Below are 19,500 nucleotides of genomic sequence, written 5' to 3'. Positions count from 1 at the left end.
ATTCAATCGTATTTAAAGAGTACATTTGTAAACATTCATACAGTATAGCTCGGTTTCAAAGTAGATCTAGACCTACCCACACTCAGACAAAAAGAGAACTCTAAAAAGCAAAGGTACAGGCATTGAAAATGTAATCCAGACCGTACAAAGTATGGTTTTTAACCTAATCTTGCTTATCTTATCTGCCCCTTGACTTGCGTAAGCGCAGGGTTTAATCCACGAAAGGAAAACGCGTAGGACGTAATCATCTTCTTTTTTTGAAGTAACGTCTGTATTTTATAAGATAAGATAAGTGAAGTGGGGCAGAAGTCCTTTTTTGATACAACCACTTTAGAGCCTGCAGGGTGCTGGGACAAGTCCAATTAGAAGACCACATAGTCTAAAAGCACACCAAAAGGAAACCTTGTATCATATTCTTTTCGACTGCCCAGGCTTGCTGATCTCCGTCTCGACAGGTTCCTGGCAGCCACAAGCTCTTGAGCATTACGCATAACAGCAGGGCTTCTGGCAGGGGTTTTTGCAAAAGAGAATTCAAACCTCTTTGTTTTCTAGTCATTTTCTCTCTCTTTCTCTCTCTTTCTCTCTCTTTCTACTCTTCTCTCTTCCTCTCTCTTTCTACTCTTCTCTCTTCCTCTCTCTTTTTACTCTTCTCTCTTCCTCTCTCTTTCTACTCTTCTCTCTTTCTCTCTCTTTTTACTCTTCTCTCTTCCTCTCTCTTTCTACTCTTCTCTCTTCCTCTCTCTTTCTACTCTTCTCTCTTCCTCTCTCTTTCTACTCTTCTCTCTTTCTCTCTCTTTTTACTCTTCTCTCTTCCTCTCTCTTTCTACTCTTCTCTCTTCCTCTCTCTTTCTACTCTTCTCTCTTCCTCTCTCTTTCTACTCTTCTCTCTTCCTCTCTCTTTCTACTCCTCTCTCTTTCTCTCTCTTTCTACTCTTCTCTCCCCCTCTCTCTCCTCTTTCTTTTTTCTCTCTCTCCCTTTCTTTCTTTTTCTTTCTCACTTTTGTCTCATTCTCTCTTTCTCTCCTTCTTTCTCTCTCTCTCTTCTTTACATATTTCTCTTCCCAGTTTTATTACAATATAACATAATCTTATTTCTTGAAATTTTAAACAAGATTAAACATTGTATTGTTGACTCGCTTAGCGCTTTACTAGTTCAATAGACCATATAATTTTATAGTCTATTTCCTTTAATAAATACTGTTACAAATTTCGTTTCAATGTTTTGAAAATGCAACAGATAGTACGACACGAACATAATCACATTATGAAGCTTCCAATATTTCTATTGGTCAACACCCTGACAGCCGATGTTGCTCACATGATGGGTAGGTAGATAAGAAAAAATTACGCATTGAAGTCATGAAACTAAGGCTAACAAAAACACATATGTACTCACAATGATGCATTTTTTTAAATTAAAGAGACATACTTCTAAAATACTCTTTCTATTGGAATGCTCGTCAGTTTATAATGTGTATAATCTTCCCTTGAAATGTTTTAATTTTTGAATAGTTGAATTTTTTGACGAATAAATATCGGTGGCGTAAAGAGAATTATTATCATTATCATTGTTAGGTTAGAAAAGAACGAGTATTCATTCTCTGGCGCTCATTCTCTGGAGATTAAGCGTTTACGGAAGTTATCCAAAATAACAATATACCCCATTGTTACACCAACGGAGGAGATTATTACGACTGACCTCAAAGATACCTTCAAGGCCCTTACCATGCCACAGGGCGGTACTGCTGCAGACCTGCCACATCACCAGAAAATTCCTCTGTGGAAAAAAATAAAAGGACTACAATAAATATTGTTTCCCTTTAACGAAACTCGACCCTGGCAACGCCAGAGAATGACTACTTGTTCGTTTCTAACATACTACTACTACTGCTACTACTACTGCTACTACTACAGCTACTACTACTACTACTACTACTAGTAATAATAATAACTGGAAACTACTTTTTTCTGCGCAGGTACAACGATAGGGAATGAGTTCATCCTGATGACTCCGCCTATAGCTCCACGTTCCAAAAGAAGTTACAGAATGCCTTTCGTGCTTTTTAGTCTTCTAGCTCCGGAGAGTCCTGCTTTTCAGGTAAAGAGTCTAAGGCAAGCGTCGCAAAACTAGCAAGGTCGCCAAGGTCGCCCATTAATTTATGACGTCCTATACACTTATAAATTAAAAAAAAAAACAGCGATGCCCGATCTTTTTCTGACAGAGGGTCATATTTATGACCGAAGCGCGTGTAGCGAGCCGCATAACTGCTAAAAATAGTTGAGCCCAGTGGAACTGAACTTCTTCAGCTTCGTTTCGCACCGTGGCAAGGAGTTTCGAGCCGCCGGAGAGGACCACGTCACAGACCGGATGTAGCCCGCGGGCCATAGTTTGGACATCACTGTAGCAAGGTTCAATAACCCATGACAGTTTGTGAAAACTAATTAATTTTACTTACAATAATTTATTCCTTTTAAGAAACGGTCTTACAATAATAATGTACTAACGATTCTCCGTCTCTTTCATAATATCTAGTCTGTGTAAATAAAAGTGTTAGCAGGTTTATTTAACTTCAGAATATAAAAGGCTTTTATCTCACTTGAGACACACCCCATACGATCTTTACGTTGCTAATGTTGCTGAATCCAAAGCTGCTAAAGCAATTGTTGCTAATACTGTTATTGCCACTGCTGCTAATGTTACTACTGTTGCTAATGCCATGGTGTAAATCTTGCTAATTCTAATGTAGCTAATGCCAATGTGTGTAATATTGATAATACCACTGCTGCTAATGCTGCTAATATAAATGTTGGTACTGTTGATAATGTCATTGTTCCATTGTCCTCCCCACAGCTAATTCGAATGCTGGAAATGCTAATGGTGCTGAGGCCAGTGCTGCTAATGTTGCTAATGCGAATGTGTAAATGTTGAGAGACAAAAAGGAGTGTATTAACTCTTTACCACCTACATATATTTTTTTCTATCAGCAAATGGCTAATATACTTTCGTTCTTCGTTTTCTTGTCTAAAATAAATGTCCATGACACATCTCCTAGTATTTCTTTCTTATAGGGCTGATGTCAATTAACACAATTAGTAAATTGTAATCAAAAATAGTATTTGTATTCTCTATCAACTGTTTCCGATCCACAGACAGTACATTTTTGGATTAGTATTGGCTATGTTAGCCTGGTAGGTTACAACAATTTCTTTATTTATTTAGTAAAGTCGAGTCACTTGCAATGAATTCTAATAACGAAAATATTGGGTTTACTATTTCACACTGCAGTGATGCCCAACTTACGGCTCGCGGACCAAATCTGGCCCCCTGAAGCGGTCCTGACTCCTGGACACTTCTGACAAACAACAAAATGAAGCCACAGAGGCTCAATTCTATTGGAGTCGACAATATGTTGAATGGATGCAGTCCTCATCACACGTGTAAGAGGGCCTGATTTAAGGTAGGGCAGGCAGGGCTACAGCCTAGGGGAATCCACTAGAAAGGTGCCTCCACAAAAGATATATTTCGACAGGTCAGAGACCCAAAAACGTTAAGTTTTATTTTAGACATTTTTTTTTTTCGCATTTTTACAAAAAAATACCTCCAATCTTACAGTTGGCAACACTGTCGTGGTTAGACCCGTGGAATTTTATTTCAGAAGTTAAATACCACAGTTAAATGTCTTTGTGTTGCAGGTATTTGTTACGACACCTTGGTTCAAAGGAAATGGCAGTTTACACCTCATCGTCACGCTGCACCCAATGGTGGCTGAGACGATTACATTGGACAAAAACTATTTGTATGTTTTGGAGCGTACGTCAATGTTGGCTTCATTTCGATCCGCGAGCTTCTTATAACATACATACATATAACGTAGTTACATATAACATAAATACATATAACATAGTTACATATAACATACTAACATCATCACATTGTTAAATAGCAATAACAGTAAATATCCAAAACTAAATGGAATTTAAGCTAGGTGGACCATGTTTCTTTTAATTTGTAGATAACTTTCTGATTGGCTGGATTATTCCAAAGAAGCACTAGGGAATTGAGCTCAGTACGCATAGTATAACAATGTCCTGCTAAAAACCTTTCCAACAAACATTCTAGCCAGACCCAGGGGCGGACTGGGTGTCAAATATGGCCCGGGCGTTACCGGCCCGGGCATTTCTATACCATCCGACCCATAATTTGTATATCATATGATGGGCATCCAATACTATCTGTCCGCAAAATCATGATGTTAAGTTTGATAAAGTTCCTCTTTCAGACCTTGCGATCTATGGGCAGATATAAAGGTCATCTGTTTCTGTAAAGGTCATCTGTTTTTGTGTCCCACGGTTTTTGAGGGAGTCACGTGACGTACAAACTGTAAACAGATTAATTTTTTAAATACTTATTTGTATTCTCTTTTGCATTGCTGTTCACTTTCAGAGCGCATTCTTAAAATAAAACAATATTTCATGATAAATAGTTAAGAATTTTGAGAATCAAAGGAGGGGGGGGGGTCCAAAAACAAAGCGCTCACCTACTGCAAAAGTGTAAAATCCAATAGCGCTCTATTCCAAACACACAAAAAATGTTTAAATTGTAAGTGACCATTCCTTTTGTATTGTAAAAAAATCGTGCTTACGTCGTGGAATCTATCGGAACACCGGAGACACGTTTGAATCGTTTCTTTTCCTTTGCTGATATTTTGGAATTTAGGCCATGTCGTGCCCATAATCCCTCAAGGGATTTATAGCTCAGGATCTAAATGCTATACAACTAAGTAAAAGTTATTCATAGCTCAGATAGTAAAAATAGTACAAACATAGATATAATATTATTATTATTATAGCTTTTATATTGCGCTACTTTCATGCTTATAGCATGCTCAGAGCGTTTTTGTCTAATCTCATTTGTGGACCAGTGGGGGGGGGGGGAGGGGGTATCTAGGAATTGGTTTTCCGTGCTGCCTTTAGGCGCTCAGTAAACACAACTCTGCCCGAGTCGGGTGTCGAACCTAGAGCCTCCTTCAAGGTAGCCAAGCCAAGCCAAGTTCAAGCGCTCTTGGCCTCTCGACCACGCTTCCCATATAATAAAAACTACTTGTAGTAAGCCCCACCTCACGGATAAATGACGTCATATCAACTGTAAGTGTGTAAAGAAGATTGAAATAGAGAGTATGAAATAATGTACTGATTGACATTGTGTATTCATCCCGTCAGTCACTCAAACACCATGGAGAAGTCGTGGACATTACGTTTCCAAGGTGACCACGGTTTCAGTGTGAGCGTCCTGGTAGCCGATAACATAGATTCTGCTGCCTCCTTTCTGGCGCTGCCTGTGGCCGGTTGGGGTCGGAAGTACTTAGCCGTAAATTTAGGGTGAGTGGGAGATTTAGTAATGCCCAAGTCATAACATTATTATTTCATACAAATGAATGTAGTTGTAAGTGGTTTATGCAGTATAACGTTAAAGCGCATCGATATGAGATGGATAATCTGGATCTACTTATGAAGAATAGAGTTTTCAGCTATTGGAAAATGTGTTACGTCCATACTTTCCTTTCGCTTAACTCATTGCTGCCTGATAAACATAACGTTGCTTATAGTTGGCTCATTTACGTTACGTGGTTGGGTATGAATGGTTTAAAATGAGTTATAAAATGGTTTCATTTAATAATTTATACACCTAAATTAGCGCGGGTCCTATAAAAATACTGGGCCCACTGCGGTCGCATAGGTTGCAGTGGCCTAAGGTTGGCCCTGCAAAATAGCGGCGTATGCTATGCCGTCGATTGTCTACTCATTGTGAAAATATCGTAAGAGTCCATTGTTATAAGTGCTTTTAAGTTGTAATCTCTTGTAACCTTCCAGCTCCTACATCTCTATTCAAGTATTTAACAGCGAGGGGCCAAACACCATCACATTTCTACTGAAGCTCACCTCCCGGTCTCTGCCGTTACAATATTTGTCCAGGTCCTACGGAGACCAATCCCGGATCAAAATCACACTGAGCTCGTAAGTTGTCTACTTTTTCTAGATTTCGATTGCCTTTTATCTTGACTATTTCGGAAGTATAACTCATGTTATTTTTTCTTTTGATATATTTGAAGAGTTGTCTTTCTTATTTCAGATAACACAATGTTTGTATAGCATTTTCGTTTTGGGCATTTTTACAATTCCTCTTATCAGCTTCCACATTCTTTATCGAATCACAAAACAAAAATACAAATTTGGGAAGATGGACACTGATCTAAAAAAAACAACAACAAAAAACAAACAAACAAAAAACGGCTCAAACTATTTTTGTAGAAATTTGAGTTTACGTATTTGATAGGAAAAAAAACAACAACTAGCTAATTGGCCACACAGGGAAAACTCTGGTTTGGTAGATATATCTTTTCTAACTATAATCTTCTAAAATTATATTTGGTCTAGAAAATATTTATCTTGAACACGCCTACGTCAGCGGGTATTCCCGCATGTATTCTTTAAGGCGTTCAATAAATAGATGTTCAGGAACGTTTTGCTCACCGTCTTCTAAGCCTGGATCTATAGAGCCATCACCAAACTAGAATGTTCTATGCCATATATCTAGATCCAGTATTGTAGTCCAGACTATTGCATACTTAATATTGCCACATAACATGAACTAAATTAGAATTCTTGTTTAAAGTATTCAATATACCTTTTACCTATCCTTTAGTCTGTTGGACCGTTGGGGCACCATGCAAGCTTCGTTAACCGTCTTTCTCTATTCCTCTCTGTCTTTTGCCTTAGTTAGAACCTCTTTTAATGGCTGGCCCGTCAATTCTTTTATGTTGTCCTTCCATCGCTTTCTCTGTCTGCCTCTTCCTTTTTTTTTCCTGGTACTATTCCTTGAAGGAAAGTTTTTGCGAGCTCAAGAGTAAATTAATACATGCGCTTAACCTGAAATTTTTGTTCGGGGAGGTTTGGGACGGAATAAAAACAACTTTTTTAAAACTTCTATTCTTACTCTTTCGCTTATTATGAAACTGTCAAATACAATTGCATCGCAGCTATAAAAATCACCTGTTTATTATAATGACCACAAAAATATTGTACCATAAAATTAATAATAATAATAATAAAATTAATAATGATAACTGACCTCGAGGCCACATTCAAGTCCTAAGCATTCCTAAGAGGACCCTCATTGCCTGTCAGAGGGCAGTATTGCTGCAGACCTGCCACATCATAAGTACATTCCTTAGTGGGCACTGTTGATGGGGCTACAATGAATTTGGTTTCTCTTCAACGATTTGCTATGGTACACACTGTTGCATACATTGATACTGCTTTTGAAATAATTGTCTTTAAAAGTTTTTCTTCTTCTGTCGGGTTATCTTGGGGTTATCGGTTCCAATTGGGATAGGTGGCTGAGTGGCCAAATTGCTTGGCTACGGCTTGACATCTTAACAAGAAGGTTCGGGTTCAAATTCCCACTCGAGCAGAGTTGTGTTTGCCTAATGCCTAAAGGCAGCACGGAAACCTTCTCCCAGATACCCCCTTTAACCCCCCTCCTGCCTTGTGCAAGAAAAAAAAAGAGATTGGACTATAGCGTACTGAGCATGCTATAACCATGTAAGATGCTCTATATAAAGCAATACAAAAAATGGTCGTCTAGATCAGAGGTTCTCAAACTTTGTTGACGCCGGGAGCCCTTTACATAATCCAAATTTGCCCACGGACCCCCAAGTGAAAAAGCTGCAAAAATGCATTTTGTTAAAGGAGTGTTTATTTAAATCTATTTTTCTTTCTTTAAAATACAATTTAAAAAAAAATGAATTGTGATGAGATTGTATGAGTGTATTCAGATTTTGTCCGGCTCAATGTTTGTAAATAGCATCCGCGGACAATAGTTTGAGAACCACTGTCTAGGCGTCAGGGGCTCTACTTAAACTGTTAAACCTTGTCAAACAAGAAATAAGTTGAATAATAGGGAATATTCGCCTAAATGAATTCTTAAAAAGTAATTTATTCTTGTCCTCTTTAATGTTTGATAGAATCTCAGTGATTAAATGCTGCTAGTACTAGTGGACTTGTCGTTCGTAATGGAGCGCACTCTGAGTGTTGAATGTTTTATTGTCAAAGGATTTTGTTTTAAATTTTAAATTTTACATTTTAGGCAGGAAGGTTTTACAATGACAACCTGCGGAAACAGTACAGGTGATGCCACAGGTAATAATACCTTTAGTCGTCTTTTGTTTCACGTTGACCAAATTTGGACCTCCCCCCCCCCATTTTATTTAACCGAATCGCCCCCCTTTTTTATTTACCAAATCGTTCCCCCTTTTTTTTATTTAACTACCCCCCCCCCTTTTTTTTTACGTGTATATTCATCTTCATTTAGATTCTAGACTAAATGGGTCTACTTTCTCAAAATAGAATACTGCTTTACGAGTTTTATCCCTTCTTTACAAAACTTATATCAATCACTCTGTCTGTATGTATGTCTGTCTATCCGTCCGTCTGATAAAAAGTTTGAAGTTGTGTTTCTTTCTCCCATTTCCCTATCTCGGATCAAGTTAAACAAAGTTGTATAATTATATTGCGAGCCTGACAAAACATGAATCAATAAAATAAACTATCAATAAAGTAATTAATTATTGGTGTTTAATTATTTTATTTGATATCAAAATAAGGGGTATAATTCTACTTAATGAGATATGTTGATGTATATATGGATTTAATTCGCTTACTACGTTTTGACATGCTTTTTCTACCTCTTCCCATTCTCGGATCAAGTTGATATGCTGCATACGACAATACACGAATCAATCCAAAAGTTAAGCAGTTAGTTAATAATCTAAAAGTAAAGTTCCCCTTTCAGATCTTGTGGTCTATAGGGCAGATGATGTAAAGGTCTTCTGATTCTGTTGCCTAAGGTTAACGAGGGTGTCATGTGGCCAGCACAACGACCAACCGCCTTAACTTTTCCCCTACTAATGTCAGGTACCCATTAGAGCTGGGTGGACTCAGAGGCGCCCGAAGATTCCGAAATTAAAAATCCCAGTCTTCACCAGGATTCAAACCCCGGACCCCAGTTCGGTAGCCAAGGGCTTTACCGCTCAGCCACCGCGCCTCCACTTAATCATCTAGTACTAATGAATTAATTTTCTTTTATTTAGCAGAAAGGGAGCTAAAACCTGTATTTTTCGGTAAATGGCAGTAATTAGCAGTTGTTGCCCTCAGATAAGCTTTGTTTTTTAAAAGTGTTCTTTTTTTCCCCTATTGCTTGTTAAATATTTGTAAAGACACACTGACAAAGGAATGTTATAAGGACTCGTTAACTAAATGACACCTTAATGTATTATTATATCTTAAGCAGATGCATTTATACAAAGAATTCTTTTAAAGAAAACATACAGAGTTTTCTAAATTATCAAAACATTACATCTTATCGTAACATTGTTTATCTTCTATTTCAATACCTAAAGGAACTTACATTTATGGCTTACAAAAATTTGGAGTTCTGACTGGTTCTTGTCAGGGGAGAACACCTGCGATGAAATGTAACGACAACTCGACCTCTTCTATGTCACCATCTTTTGATATTGTTTCGGGTTAGTTGGAATATAATAAATATACCTATATATGGATATGTGATTATCTAGCATTTATCAGTAGATATATGTTGTTTTTTTTTTCAGTGCATACGATATTTGTTTACTAATATGCCTTCACTTGACCTTTAGCTAAATTTGAAAACAAACCATTATTTTTTTTATTTCTTACTGATGCTGACAACAGAGAAACATAGACATCAGATGTTATGCTAAATTGTTTTAACAGTTTATACATTTAAACTCTTAAAGTCAACATATTTGTTGTCATTCTTTATCTCAAGGGCCCTTATTAATCATGGACCCGTGGGCAATGAACCCCCTTCATGCTATGATTACTACGTCACTATTTCTGAATCTATTAAATCTTGAAATCCGGTCCTAATTAAGTGTATAATTTGAAATCCAGTAAAAAATTAGTGACTGCTTTGAAATTTCGGTTTAAAGTTCGTTTTGAAATCAGGTCCTAAAGAAGTGGATGCTTTGAAAAACGATTCTAAAGTATTGAATGTTTTGAAATCCGATACTAAAGTAGTGAATGTTTTAAAATCCGATACTAAAGTAGTGAATGTTTTCAAATCCAGCTCTAAAGTAGTGAATGTTTTTCTGTCTACAGAGATGCTAATGCCCTGGGAAACCTTTGGTTCAGAGTTCATTACCCTAGCAATTGGCACAAGAATAAGCCTGAGCTACTTCATTGTATTAGCCGGCCAAGATTACTCAGAAGTAAATATCTACAACTCAGAACAACACCCAGAAAGTTACGTGCTGAGAAAAAGAGGCGATTTTTTAATGGTACGTCACTGCCTAGAGGTTTGGGAGTAGAGTAGCGATAACATCTAAGAGTTAGCCAGTCTCTTGCAGGAGCATCTAGGAGCGTGTTTTGAGTGTTGTCACTGGATCATGGTGATGAGAAGGAACACATTTAGATTAGGTGATAAAAGCTCTCGATTCGGCATCGTCTTAAAGGCATTTCTACCAGTATCCATATAAAGACCTTAAAAACATTTTATTTACTAATTGATATTTTTCTGAAATAACAAACCATTGCGACAACACAAGAATCCACTTTTTCCCCACGCATCCTGAATTATTTTTTAATTTTCGCATAATTTTGTCTGTTTATTTATTTATTTTGCAAACGTTTGATTATATTTAAGTAGTAGCAGAGCCGTAGCGAGGGGAAGCCGAGTGGGGCATCCATCCATGGTGCAGAAGCGTAGAGGGTGCCAAAATACTGCATAAAATATCATACACTTCTATATGTGGATATTTTTTTCCCATTTTGTACAGCTATAAAGCGGTATTGTATAAATTGTATAATATTCTTGATTCTAGAACATACAGATATACTTTTATAAATTTGAATCCATAGTGTAAGCGACTATCCACAGCGTAGATTGGATCAAACAGAATGCCTTGTCAAGTCCAACGAGTCTATTCAGATGATATGCGTCCAGGCGTCCACCTGCTTGGGGGCACCAGGAGAACTAGGGGACACCAGCCTGAGTATGCTTGTACCTACACAGCTATTTTACTTCAAATATATTTTTAGGTAAAATATGTCAATGTTATGTTCTCTGTAACGTGCAGTAGTGGCTATACAGTGGCGTAGCTAGGGTATATGTTGCTCAGTGCGGCACATCCCCATGATGCCCCCCTTAAAACAAAAACCAAATGAAACAGAAAAACAAGGGGAGGGGGGGTTTTTTCGAACAAATGTGTATTAATTGTTAAAGTGTTGCTTTTTTTCCCAAATCAATTGCTTTATGAGTAAGCCGCAAATTTTACACTTTTGATAGCAATTAATTCTTGATCAAATTAAGTCTGAAAAAAATTCGCTCGCATATTTGTATCACTTACTTCAGTTATTCAAAAATATTTACATAAATGGCCGATATCTGAGGACCGAGATGATGACAATAAAAGAGCAAACAATCTGTACCCGTAGTTGTCCATGACAAGGTAAACTTTACATCTGAAGAAATTGATTCAGTTTTGAGATGTCAGATTTACTGTCAAAATAGTTGAGAAATATTTGGCTTGTAATCACCCAATGTTACTATAAGTTCGTTTTGCATTAGTGGAGACCTGTACGTATTTGGTCTAGTTCTAAGCACATGTTCTTTCAAGAGTGGATTGTACTTGAAAAGTAATTTCACAAACCCCTCAACTTGATGTGCATTGAGTGCCAGATTCTGCTTTGAGAGAAAAGAAAGGATATCCAAGATTTTTTCAGGTAGCATAATCAGATTTTTATCCTTTGTACCTTTGGATACCTACGTCATCCATTTCAACCTGAGATACAATTTCTCTGTCTGAGCTAGCACTATGCGCGCCAACTAGACTTTCCAGTCTTGTGCAAAGCCCACAATATTGATTACATTACGGTATTACAATTAACAAGTTAGTGATGAAAAAAATGAACGTTAAAAAAACACATAAATTTTAATTAAAATATTGATGTATCACTGTCATTGCTTAGTAGTCATTAAACTTATCAAGAAGCAGTGATTTTTTTTCTTCAAAATAACTGAAACTAAAAAAAAAATCAAAGTGAATTGAAAATAAACCACGTCAACTATCTAGATCTAGAGGTCACTATATTTAGAAGCTCTAGAGCTAGTTGAACCAGCGTACTGAGCAATGAAGTAACAACATGTACCATATGCCCCAGAAGAAAGAACATAGGAAATTAACAAAGTAGAAAAAAATAAAATTTTTATTAAATATTTCAAGTAAAATAATTTGTTTTTGTTCATGTTTGTATAATTTGTTGTTTTTACTGAGAAAGTTTACCTTAGTTTGATGCCCCTTACCACGTGATGTCCCGTGCGGCCCTCGCCACCCGCACATGGCTAGCTACGCCTCTGGTATAATATGTATAACAGTTTCTCTAGTCTTTGTTTTTACATGCCAATTGCTCTTAAAAATTAGTAAGTTTTAAGTATTGGACGGCGACATTTATTTCCTGAGTTCTTGTTGTTCTCAGAGTAGAATTAGGCAGCAACCAATGGTTCCTACATCAAGCCAGCCACTTCATGCCAGGCTTTTCCATACGACTAGGATTTTTTCAAGCATCTTATTGTGACGTGATTTTTATTCAACCAACTGTTGACATTGAAAAAAAAAACACTTTTAATTTCTGATAAAGATTATATAGCCTATTGATTTTTACAAAAATTGTTTTAAAATATGTGTGTGTGTATGCGTACTACGTTTTGTTGAGGCCTTACTTGAATTCTTAAGGTATTTGCTGACTTTGTATGTATATGCGTTTACCTTTCTTTATAGTTCTATACTGTAACTTGCTTCTTCTGTCTGTGTTTGTGTGTATTGTGTGTGTGTGGTTGTTATAATGAGTTCTTTTGTTTTTATTTTTGGGCTTCATTTGTTGTTTTTATTCTATTTACTTCGACCTAATCAGTTGTACTGTCCATAGTTATAACCCCCAGCCTCTTTTCGTGTTGAAATGTACCCTCCTCCTCACCCTATACAACCCAATCCCTGCTAAAAACAAATGTTTTTTTTTAAACACATCACGTTCACTATTTCAGTGTCAATGACATTTTCCCGGCCACCCACCAGGCCATTATAGTCGGGAACGTCGCCTACCTGGAGTTTCTTTACCTGAACGAGAGTCAACTGGACAAGGAGATGTAGGTGACAAAACAATGACAACAGCAATAACAAACAACAACAACAAAAAACCCACTTTAAACACCTTAATAGTATCGTCATTATAGCATATATTTGTTTACATGTTTTCGATGTTCATTTGTAACTGAAGATTATAACCGGATGGCGGGGTTGGCGACAGGCAAGATTAGAATCCAGGACGATCGAGACAACAGTCGAGAGCACATACCACTCGACCAGGCAGCCATCCAAAGTGTACGCAGAAAATAAAAATTATGTTCACTGTTAGGCTGAATGATATTAGGTACAAGTAAGTGTTAGCAAGTACAGGTAACGGTCTATCGATGGTTCGATGAAAAGTCTATTTGTACGTATACGCGGAGTCGCCAAAACGACCTGTCTTGTAGCTTGGAACGTTGACCTTAAATCTTCTTAGCCTTCACTTTGCCTTAACCTTTTTCGACTTCCGGGGCAATATTCAACGTTTGCCTGATAAATGTTTACCTTGTTAAGCGCTTCCGCGGTGTCAAGTACTTGAAATAAAAACAAACTCAAATTGAGGTAACACCGAACTTAATGCTGGAACAGGAACACCGGCGAAAGGCAAACAATTGATAAAGGTAGTCGACCGTTAGTGTCGAACATCAAACACGTTTAATACTCAGGAAGGGAACTGTCGAATGTCATCTACTTCTAGCCGTCTATATTATCCTTATTTCTACGTCTCCTAGAGTTATCTTACTTTTTAAAGAAATATCACGTCATCGTCACTAAGTAAAAACTTCCCCCTATTCCCGAAACAAATAACTAATTTATAATCATACCATAACACCTACTAAAGGTTTTACTACTATAAATTTGTCTAATAGAATGCATCTTCTTTTACAACTATAGTGTTTGGCATTCGGTGTCCGGGAGCCTCACCTGGTCGCTGGGCTCCATTCCTCTTGAAACCGGCACTTATTTATTACACAACACATTGAGACAAAACTTTGGATGTTACTTGTATGGTCAGTATGTCAATGTCTCATTCATGCATCCAGCTGGATACATCGCAGCATCTATAAGTGAGGTTAGTTTCTGGTTTGATCAATCCATTAGAGGTTTTCACTAAAAGAGATATTCACTAATAGACATTTTCACTATTGGAGGTAAAAGCTATTTAAAAAAAGGCTTTTTGATCTATTCGGTGTACAAAATAAACTATGTTTTTGAAAAGGTAGTAAAGCAATTAGTATAGTATTTCTTTTAGATCTTGCGATCTATCGGGCAGATGATGTACAAATCATGTTTCTTCGACCGAGGCTTAACAAGGGTGTCATAGGGCCAGCACAACGACCAAAACCATTTACTTTTCACAACTAATGTCAGGTACCCATTAGAGTTGGGTGGACAGTAAAAAGTTCAAAATCCCTGCCTTCGCCAAGCTCGAGATCCCTAGGTTTGGAACCCAAACGCTCTACTACTTTGCCACCACGCTTTTTGAAAAAAAAAAAAACAATTAGATTTTGTGTGTGTGTGCGCGCGCGCGCACTCTTTTTTTGGCAATGCGAAATTAAAATATCTACGCAGAGTATAATCTCTTTTAAATTGGTTGAAGAGTAATGCCTTCAAACTCAATCACAGAAAACAATATTGACCCTACGTTAAAAACAGCTGACAGTGTGAACTTTATAACAAGAAAGCTTGACTGACTTGAACAACGGTTAACAGTAAACAACAATGAACGCTGAACTATAATGGACTCCCGAGGTATTGCCTTGTTTTTTCTAGACTTCGATAAAGAACTTTCCAGAAACTACAATGATTCTTGACCCAATATCTTTAAACATTCTTTGAAATATTTTTTTCCTGCTGGCAGTGTATTTGTTTACGCAAAAACTGGTCAAGGTCCCGATCTTTACTTTCGCTGGACATTTAAAACATAATATATTTAAAAAACGTTTCTGTCCTACTAAATCAGTCTACTGGATTCAACTTGCAATCCTGTTTTATCACATCTCATTCGGAAAACTATGAATTAAGCCAAAACTTAATTTAAAAAAATTGTCTTGCTTTGAAATTCAGTCGGCATTTAATTTCCTTGCCCCAACATTTAAACACTTAATGACCTCACTGACTATAGCCAATGCCTCTCTGACCTGTGTGTGTGTGTGTACTATTGTCCAGGTGTGTAGGACGATGATGCATATGAAGGCTGGAGACCTGCTGGACAATGATTGTGATCGCCGTATAGACGAAGAGCTTCTGGACAACCAAGGTATAGTCTATGCCCAGTTGTGACATTTACGCTGGGTCTTTAAGGTTGTTTGAGGTTGAAAAAGCCATCACGATATCTTGTGATCTCACAGCTACACATTTCTGCATTATGTTGTTAGAATTGTTTTATTGCAGTTTGATTGTGTGGTGAAAAGGTCGTATGCGACACTATACATATATGTATGGTCATCCAAACTTCACCTTATTGCCGAAGATACTTATTTAAGTGAGGGAACAAAACAGAAATTTACCAAAGAAAACACTTTTTATTTCTCAACTAGAAATTAAAAAAAAAAAAAACTCACTTTACTAACACACACTAAAATTTAATTTCACTGGTAATTTCAGAAAAGTTGATACCATAAACTTATTTCAGAAACCAAGCGACTTCGTATGTTCTCTTCCATTGTTTATCTAGACAATCTCACGTTGTGACATCTTGCATGTTGTGACAGTAAGAAATAAGACATTGATGTAAAATTACCGTATTTTCTCGAAGTTGATTTGTTATAAACATTTTGTTTATTTAAAGCTGAGCATTTAACGTATAAATTACATACTATACCTGACAGTATCTTCTTTCAAGCTGTAATTGGATATTTTAAAATGCAAAAATTGGAAAGAAGGGAAGGGGCTGATTGTATGCTCCAGTAAAATGGAATAGTAACAGGTATCAATTTTCTTAACATTTAATTTTTTACAGGAGCTAATTAACCTCATGGGGGCATGATTGCTGAGTGATTTAGCGCTTAGCTTCCTTACCTGGGGTCCTGGGTTCGAAACTCGGTGAAGACTGGGATTTTGAATTTTAGAATTTTAGGGCGCCTCTGAGTCCTCCCAACTCTAATGGGTACCTGAATTTAGTTAGGGAAAGTAAAGGTGGTCGGTCGTTGTGCTGGCCACGTGCCACCCTGCTCGTTAAACCGTGGACGACAAAAGCTGATGACCTTAACATCATCTGCCCTATAGATCACAAAGTATGAAAGGGGACCTTTAATTAACCTCATACGTTTTGCCACAAGTTTACCAGGTAGGTAGCAATGTGTAATTTGACATAGGTTAGTAGCTATATTTTGTTGGTATGTTAGACGACATTTTGTCTACTTATATCCAGACAACGACGGAGACGGTCAACTGGACGAGGATTTGGCTTTATTAACAGGTAAATAGCCTTTGGGGCGTATCTTTGTTTTGTTTTCATCAGCCACGTTGTTCATACCCGTTACTTTCTTGCCTCACTCAGTATCGACTTCACAGCTTCCTACTCTCTGTCTCTTACTCTTTCTGCCTTTCTCTCTCCAGTATCTTCCTCAGGGGCGTAGCTAGGGATTTGGGGGCCCGGAGGGTTTGACCTCTTCGGGAGCCCCTTGCATTTTGACATTCGACATGTGACAAAGTACTTAATAAATGGTACAGTATATCAGTAAAATTAACAAGAAATAATCTTTAACATATTTTAAATGAATAATACCGTTGTTTATTGGCGAAATAATACACAAGTGACATATCTCAATTCATATCGCTTCACGAATGAGTCGCGATCCACAGGTTGAGAACCCCTGAACTATACAGACAAAGTGAGTTGATATAAGCTTTATAAATATAGTTACTGGCTATCAATTTATGTTCTCTGTGAGGAAGAAGGAACAAGGGAGAAAGAACGATGCAGTCTATTCAGAAATCTCTCTTTAGAATTTAGTCTCATTACCATAATTTGAGTACAACCGACAAACTGGTTAATTGTTTCATATTTCAATCCTTTGTTTTCACCACAATAAATTTCAACGCTGGACTGTCAAATGTTATTGTTGATCAGTTTAAATCAACTCAATATTGTGCAGTTAAAAATTCCAAGGATTTGAGGCCTATAGTGTAGTTGAAAATTCCCTTGACGTGTTTGTGTCTCTTGTTCAGGTGAAAATTCAATGAAAGGGCTTGAGGTCTATTGTGTAGTTAAAATAAAGTTCAAAGTTCAGCCTTTATGTTTGGTTAGTATTTATACATTTCACTAAAGATGTGAGATGTGTCAGGTACAGGTACAAGTCAAGCTCCAACGTACTCAAGAAATCTTGAAATCATGAAAAGAGATTTTTTTTTTCCTTTTTCACAATTTTAATCCAGGATCTTCTGCTTACTTTCATTGACAGTAGACCTAATTAAACAGATACACATGATAGAGGAACACAACAACAGAAAGAAAGGTAAGTATCATCTAATGCAGTATGTATGGGGTAAGCCTAGCAAACTTACATGATCATGGCCGGTAGTAACAAATAGTAACACATAAGCACAAAGAGACGTGGCTACTTATCTACCAGATAAAAGTAACCCTAATATCTTAATGTATTGCGTCATTCCCCATCAGCGTGACAGTTCGTAGTATCTTGAAGTATTGCATCATCTCCCATCAATGGGACAGTCAGTAATATCTTGAAGTATTGCATCATCTCCAATCAATGGGACAGTCAGTAATATCTTGAAGTATTGCATCATCTCCCATCAATGGGACAGTCAGTAATATCTTGAAGTATTGCATCATCTCCCATCAATGGTTCTGTCAGTAATATCTTGAAATATTGCATCATTTTCCATCAATGGGACAGTCAGTAATATCTTGAAGTATTGCATCATCTCCCATCAATGGGACAGTCAGTAATATCTTGAAGTATTGCATCATCTCCCATCAATGGTTCAGTCAGTAATATCTTGAAATATTGCATCATTTTCCATCAATGGGACAGTCAGTAATATCTTGACTTGAATTTTGTTTCAGTTGATCGTAAATGGAGCAAGTGGAGCGAATGGCAATGTTCTTCAAACTGTTCTGACTCAACACAATACAGGCATAGGTAACGAGAACTAGATATGAACTAAAAAAAAGGTTAACTAAATATTTTGCAATTACTAAGGACATTCCATATTGTATCCCTGCACGACAAAACTAAAAAAAACAACAAAAAAAAAACAGCGGTGTCTTTGTTTAAATAATTTGTACAATAAAAAGCAGTTATTCAAACTGAGAGTGCTATATTTGATGATAAAAATAACAAAAGTTGATCACAGAAACATAAATAAAAATATTTCGAAGAAAAAAAGCAAGTGGATATCTCGGTGTATATATTTAATATTTGCAAAATTAATACTAGAAGAATTATCTTGTGTTATCGAAGTTATAATAAAACATACGCACTAATGAAAGGACGTCAAGTAAAAGAGTTTACCGCCCACATCAACTCAAGAAGACTGACTTCAAGAGTTGTCTTGTAAAGAGATCAGGGCGGCCTTATGCATAGGCAAACTAGGCAGCCGCCTATGGCCTCCGATTGGTGGGGGCCTCAGTCAGGACTCATTTTGTACAGAAGAAGCAGCGAAACATGTCCCAAATGATATGTTGGAGTACACGAGATCTAGGCTGTACATAAATTGCGTAGTTTTTTTTTTCGCTGTTAATTTTTTTTTCTATGTAATTTGGGTCCCCCAAATTCACTTCGCCTAGTTATCTAAGGCCGGCACTGAAGAGATGGTGACTTGAAGTATCAATTTTCTGAAAATGACTTCGATTTAGAATATTCTGAAGTTTCATCGCATTGAAATAAAGTTCACTCTCAAAACTATGAGGACAATGTATATTAGGAAGCGATAACCAGGACGGGCTTTTTTTTTTCTTTGATGAGGCCCTAAGCTAGTTGAGACATTGGGGCACTTTAGATATCCAGATTTTTTTATTTGATGAGGCCCTAAGCTATTTGAGACATTGGGGCACTTTAGATTTCCAGATTTTTAAAATTTCTTCCCACAGACTTTGTGATAATCCTAAACCTGGAAATGCTGGGGTCGAGTGTCCGGGGGAATCAGAGGAAACTATACTTGAACAATGTTACTTGGAGAACATCGTTTGTCCTGCAGGTGAATTTAACACTATAACACTGTTTACCTTTATCTTTATATAATAATAAGACTTGTCTTCGAGTCCGAAGATGAAAGAGAAATGCAATATTTCCCTTGGCTACGCAGCCCC

General features: G+C 37.1%; 1 protein-coding gene across 1 annotated transcript in view; it reads left to right on the top strand.

Moving 5' to 3' along the window:
- The window catches only part of LOC106075918 (uncharacterized), a 34,352-nt gene continuing 14,852 nt past the window's right edge, over window positions 1-19,500 (top strand). Inside the window, exons 1-16 of the mRNA XM_056016229.1 lie at window positions 1-113; window positions 1,238-1,325; window positions 1,977-2,098; window positions 3,694-3,821; window positions 5,872-6,015; window positions 8,147-8,199; window positions 9,459-9,584; window positions 10,201-10,379; window positions 10,979-11,139; window positions 13,142-13,243; window positions 14,118-14,295; window positions 15,393-15,483; window positions 16,597-16,644; window positions 17,630-17,683; window positions 18,256-18,331; window positions 19,282-19,388. Coding sequence (XP_055872204.1) covers window positions 1,265-1,325; window positions 1,977-2,098; window positions 3,694-3,821; window positions 5,872-6,015; window positions 8,147-8,199; window positions 9,459-9,584; window positions 10,201-10,379; window positions 10,979-11,139; window positions 13,142-13,243; window positions 14,118-14,295; window positions 15,393-15,483; window positions 16,597-16,644; window positions 17,630-17,683; window positions 18,256-18,331; window positions 19,282-19,388 — 1,630 coding nt within the window. The 5' untranslated portion in view covers window positions 1-113; window positions 1,238-1,264. The remainder of the gene's footprint in view (window positions 114-1,237; window positions 1,326-1,976; window positions 2,099-3,693; window positions 3,822-5,871; window positions 6,016-8,146; window positions 8,200-9,458; window positions 9,585-10,200; window positions 10,380-10,978; window positions 11,140-13,141; window positions 13,244-14,117; window positions 14,296-15,392; window positions 15,484-16,596; window positions 16,645-17,629; window positions 17,684-18,255; window positions 18,332-19,281; window positions 19,389-19,500) is intronic.

The sequence above is a fragment of the Biomphalaria glabrata genome, chromosome 17 (assembly GCF_947242115.1).
Source record: "Biomphalaria glabrata chromosome 17, xgBioGlab47.1, whole genome shotgun sequence".
NCBI lineage: Eukaryota > Metazoa > Mollusca > Gastropoda > Planorbidae > Biomphalaria > Biomphalaria glabrata.
Note: the sequence above shows the minus strand (reverse complement) of the source record. Positions and strands in the feature narration are given on the sequence as shown.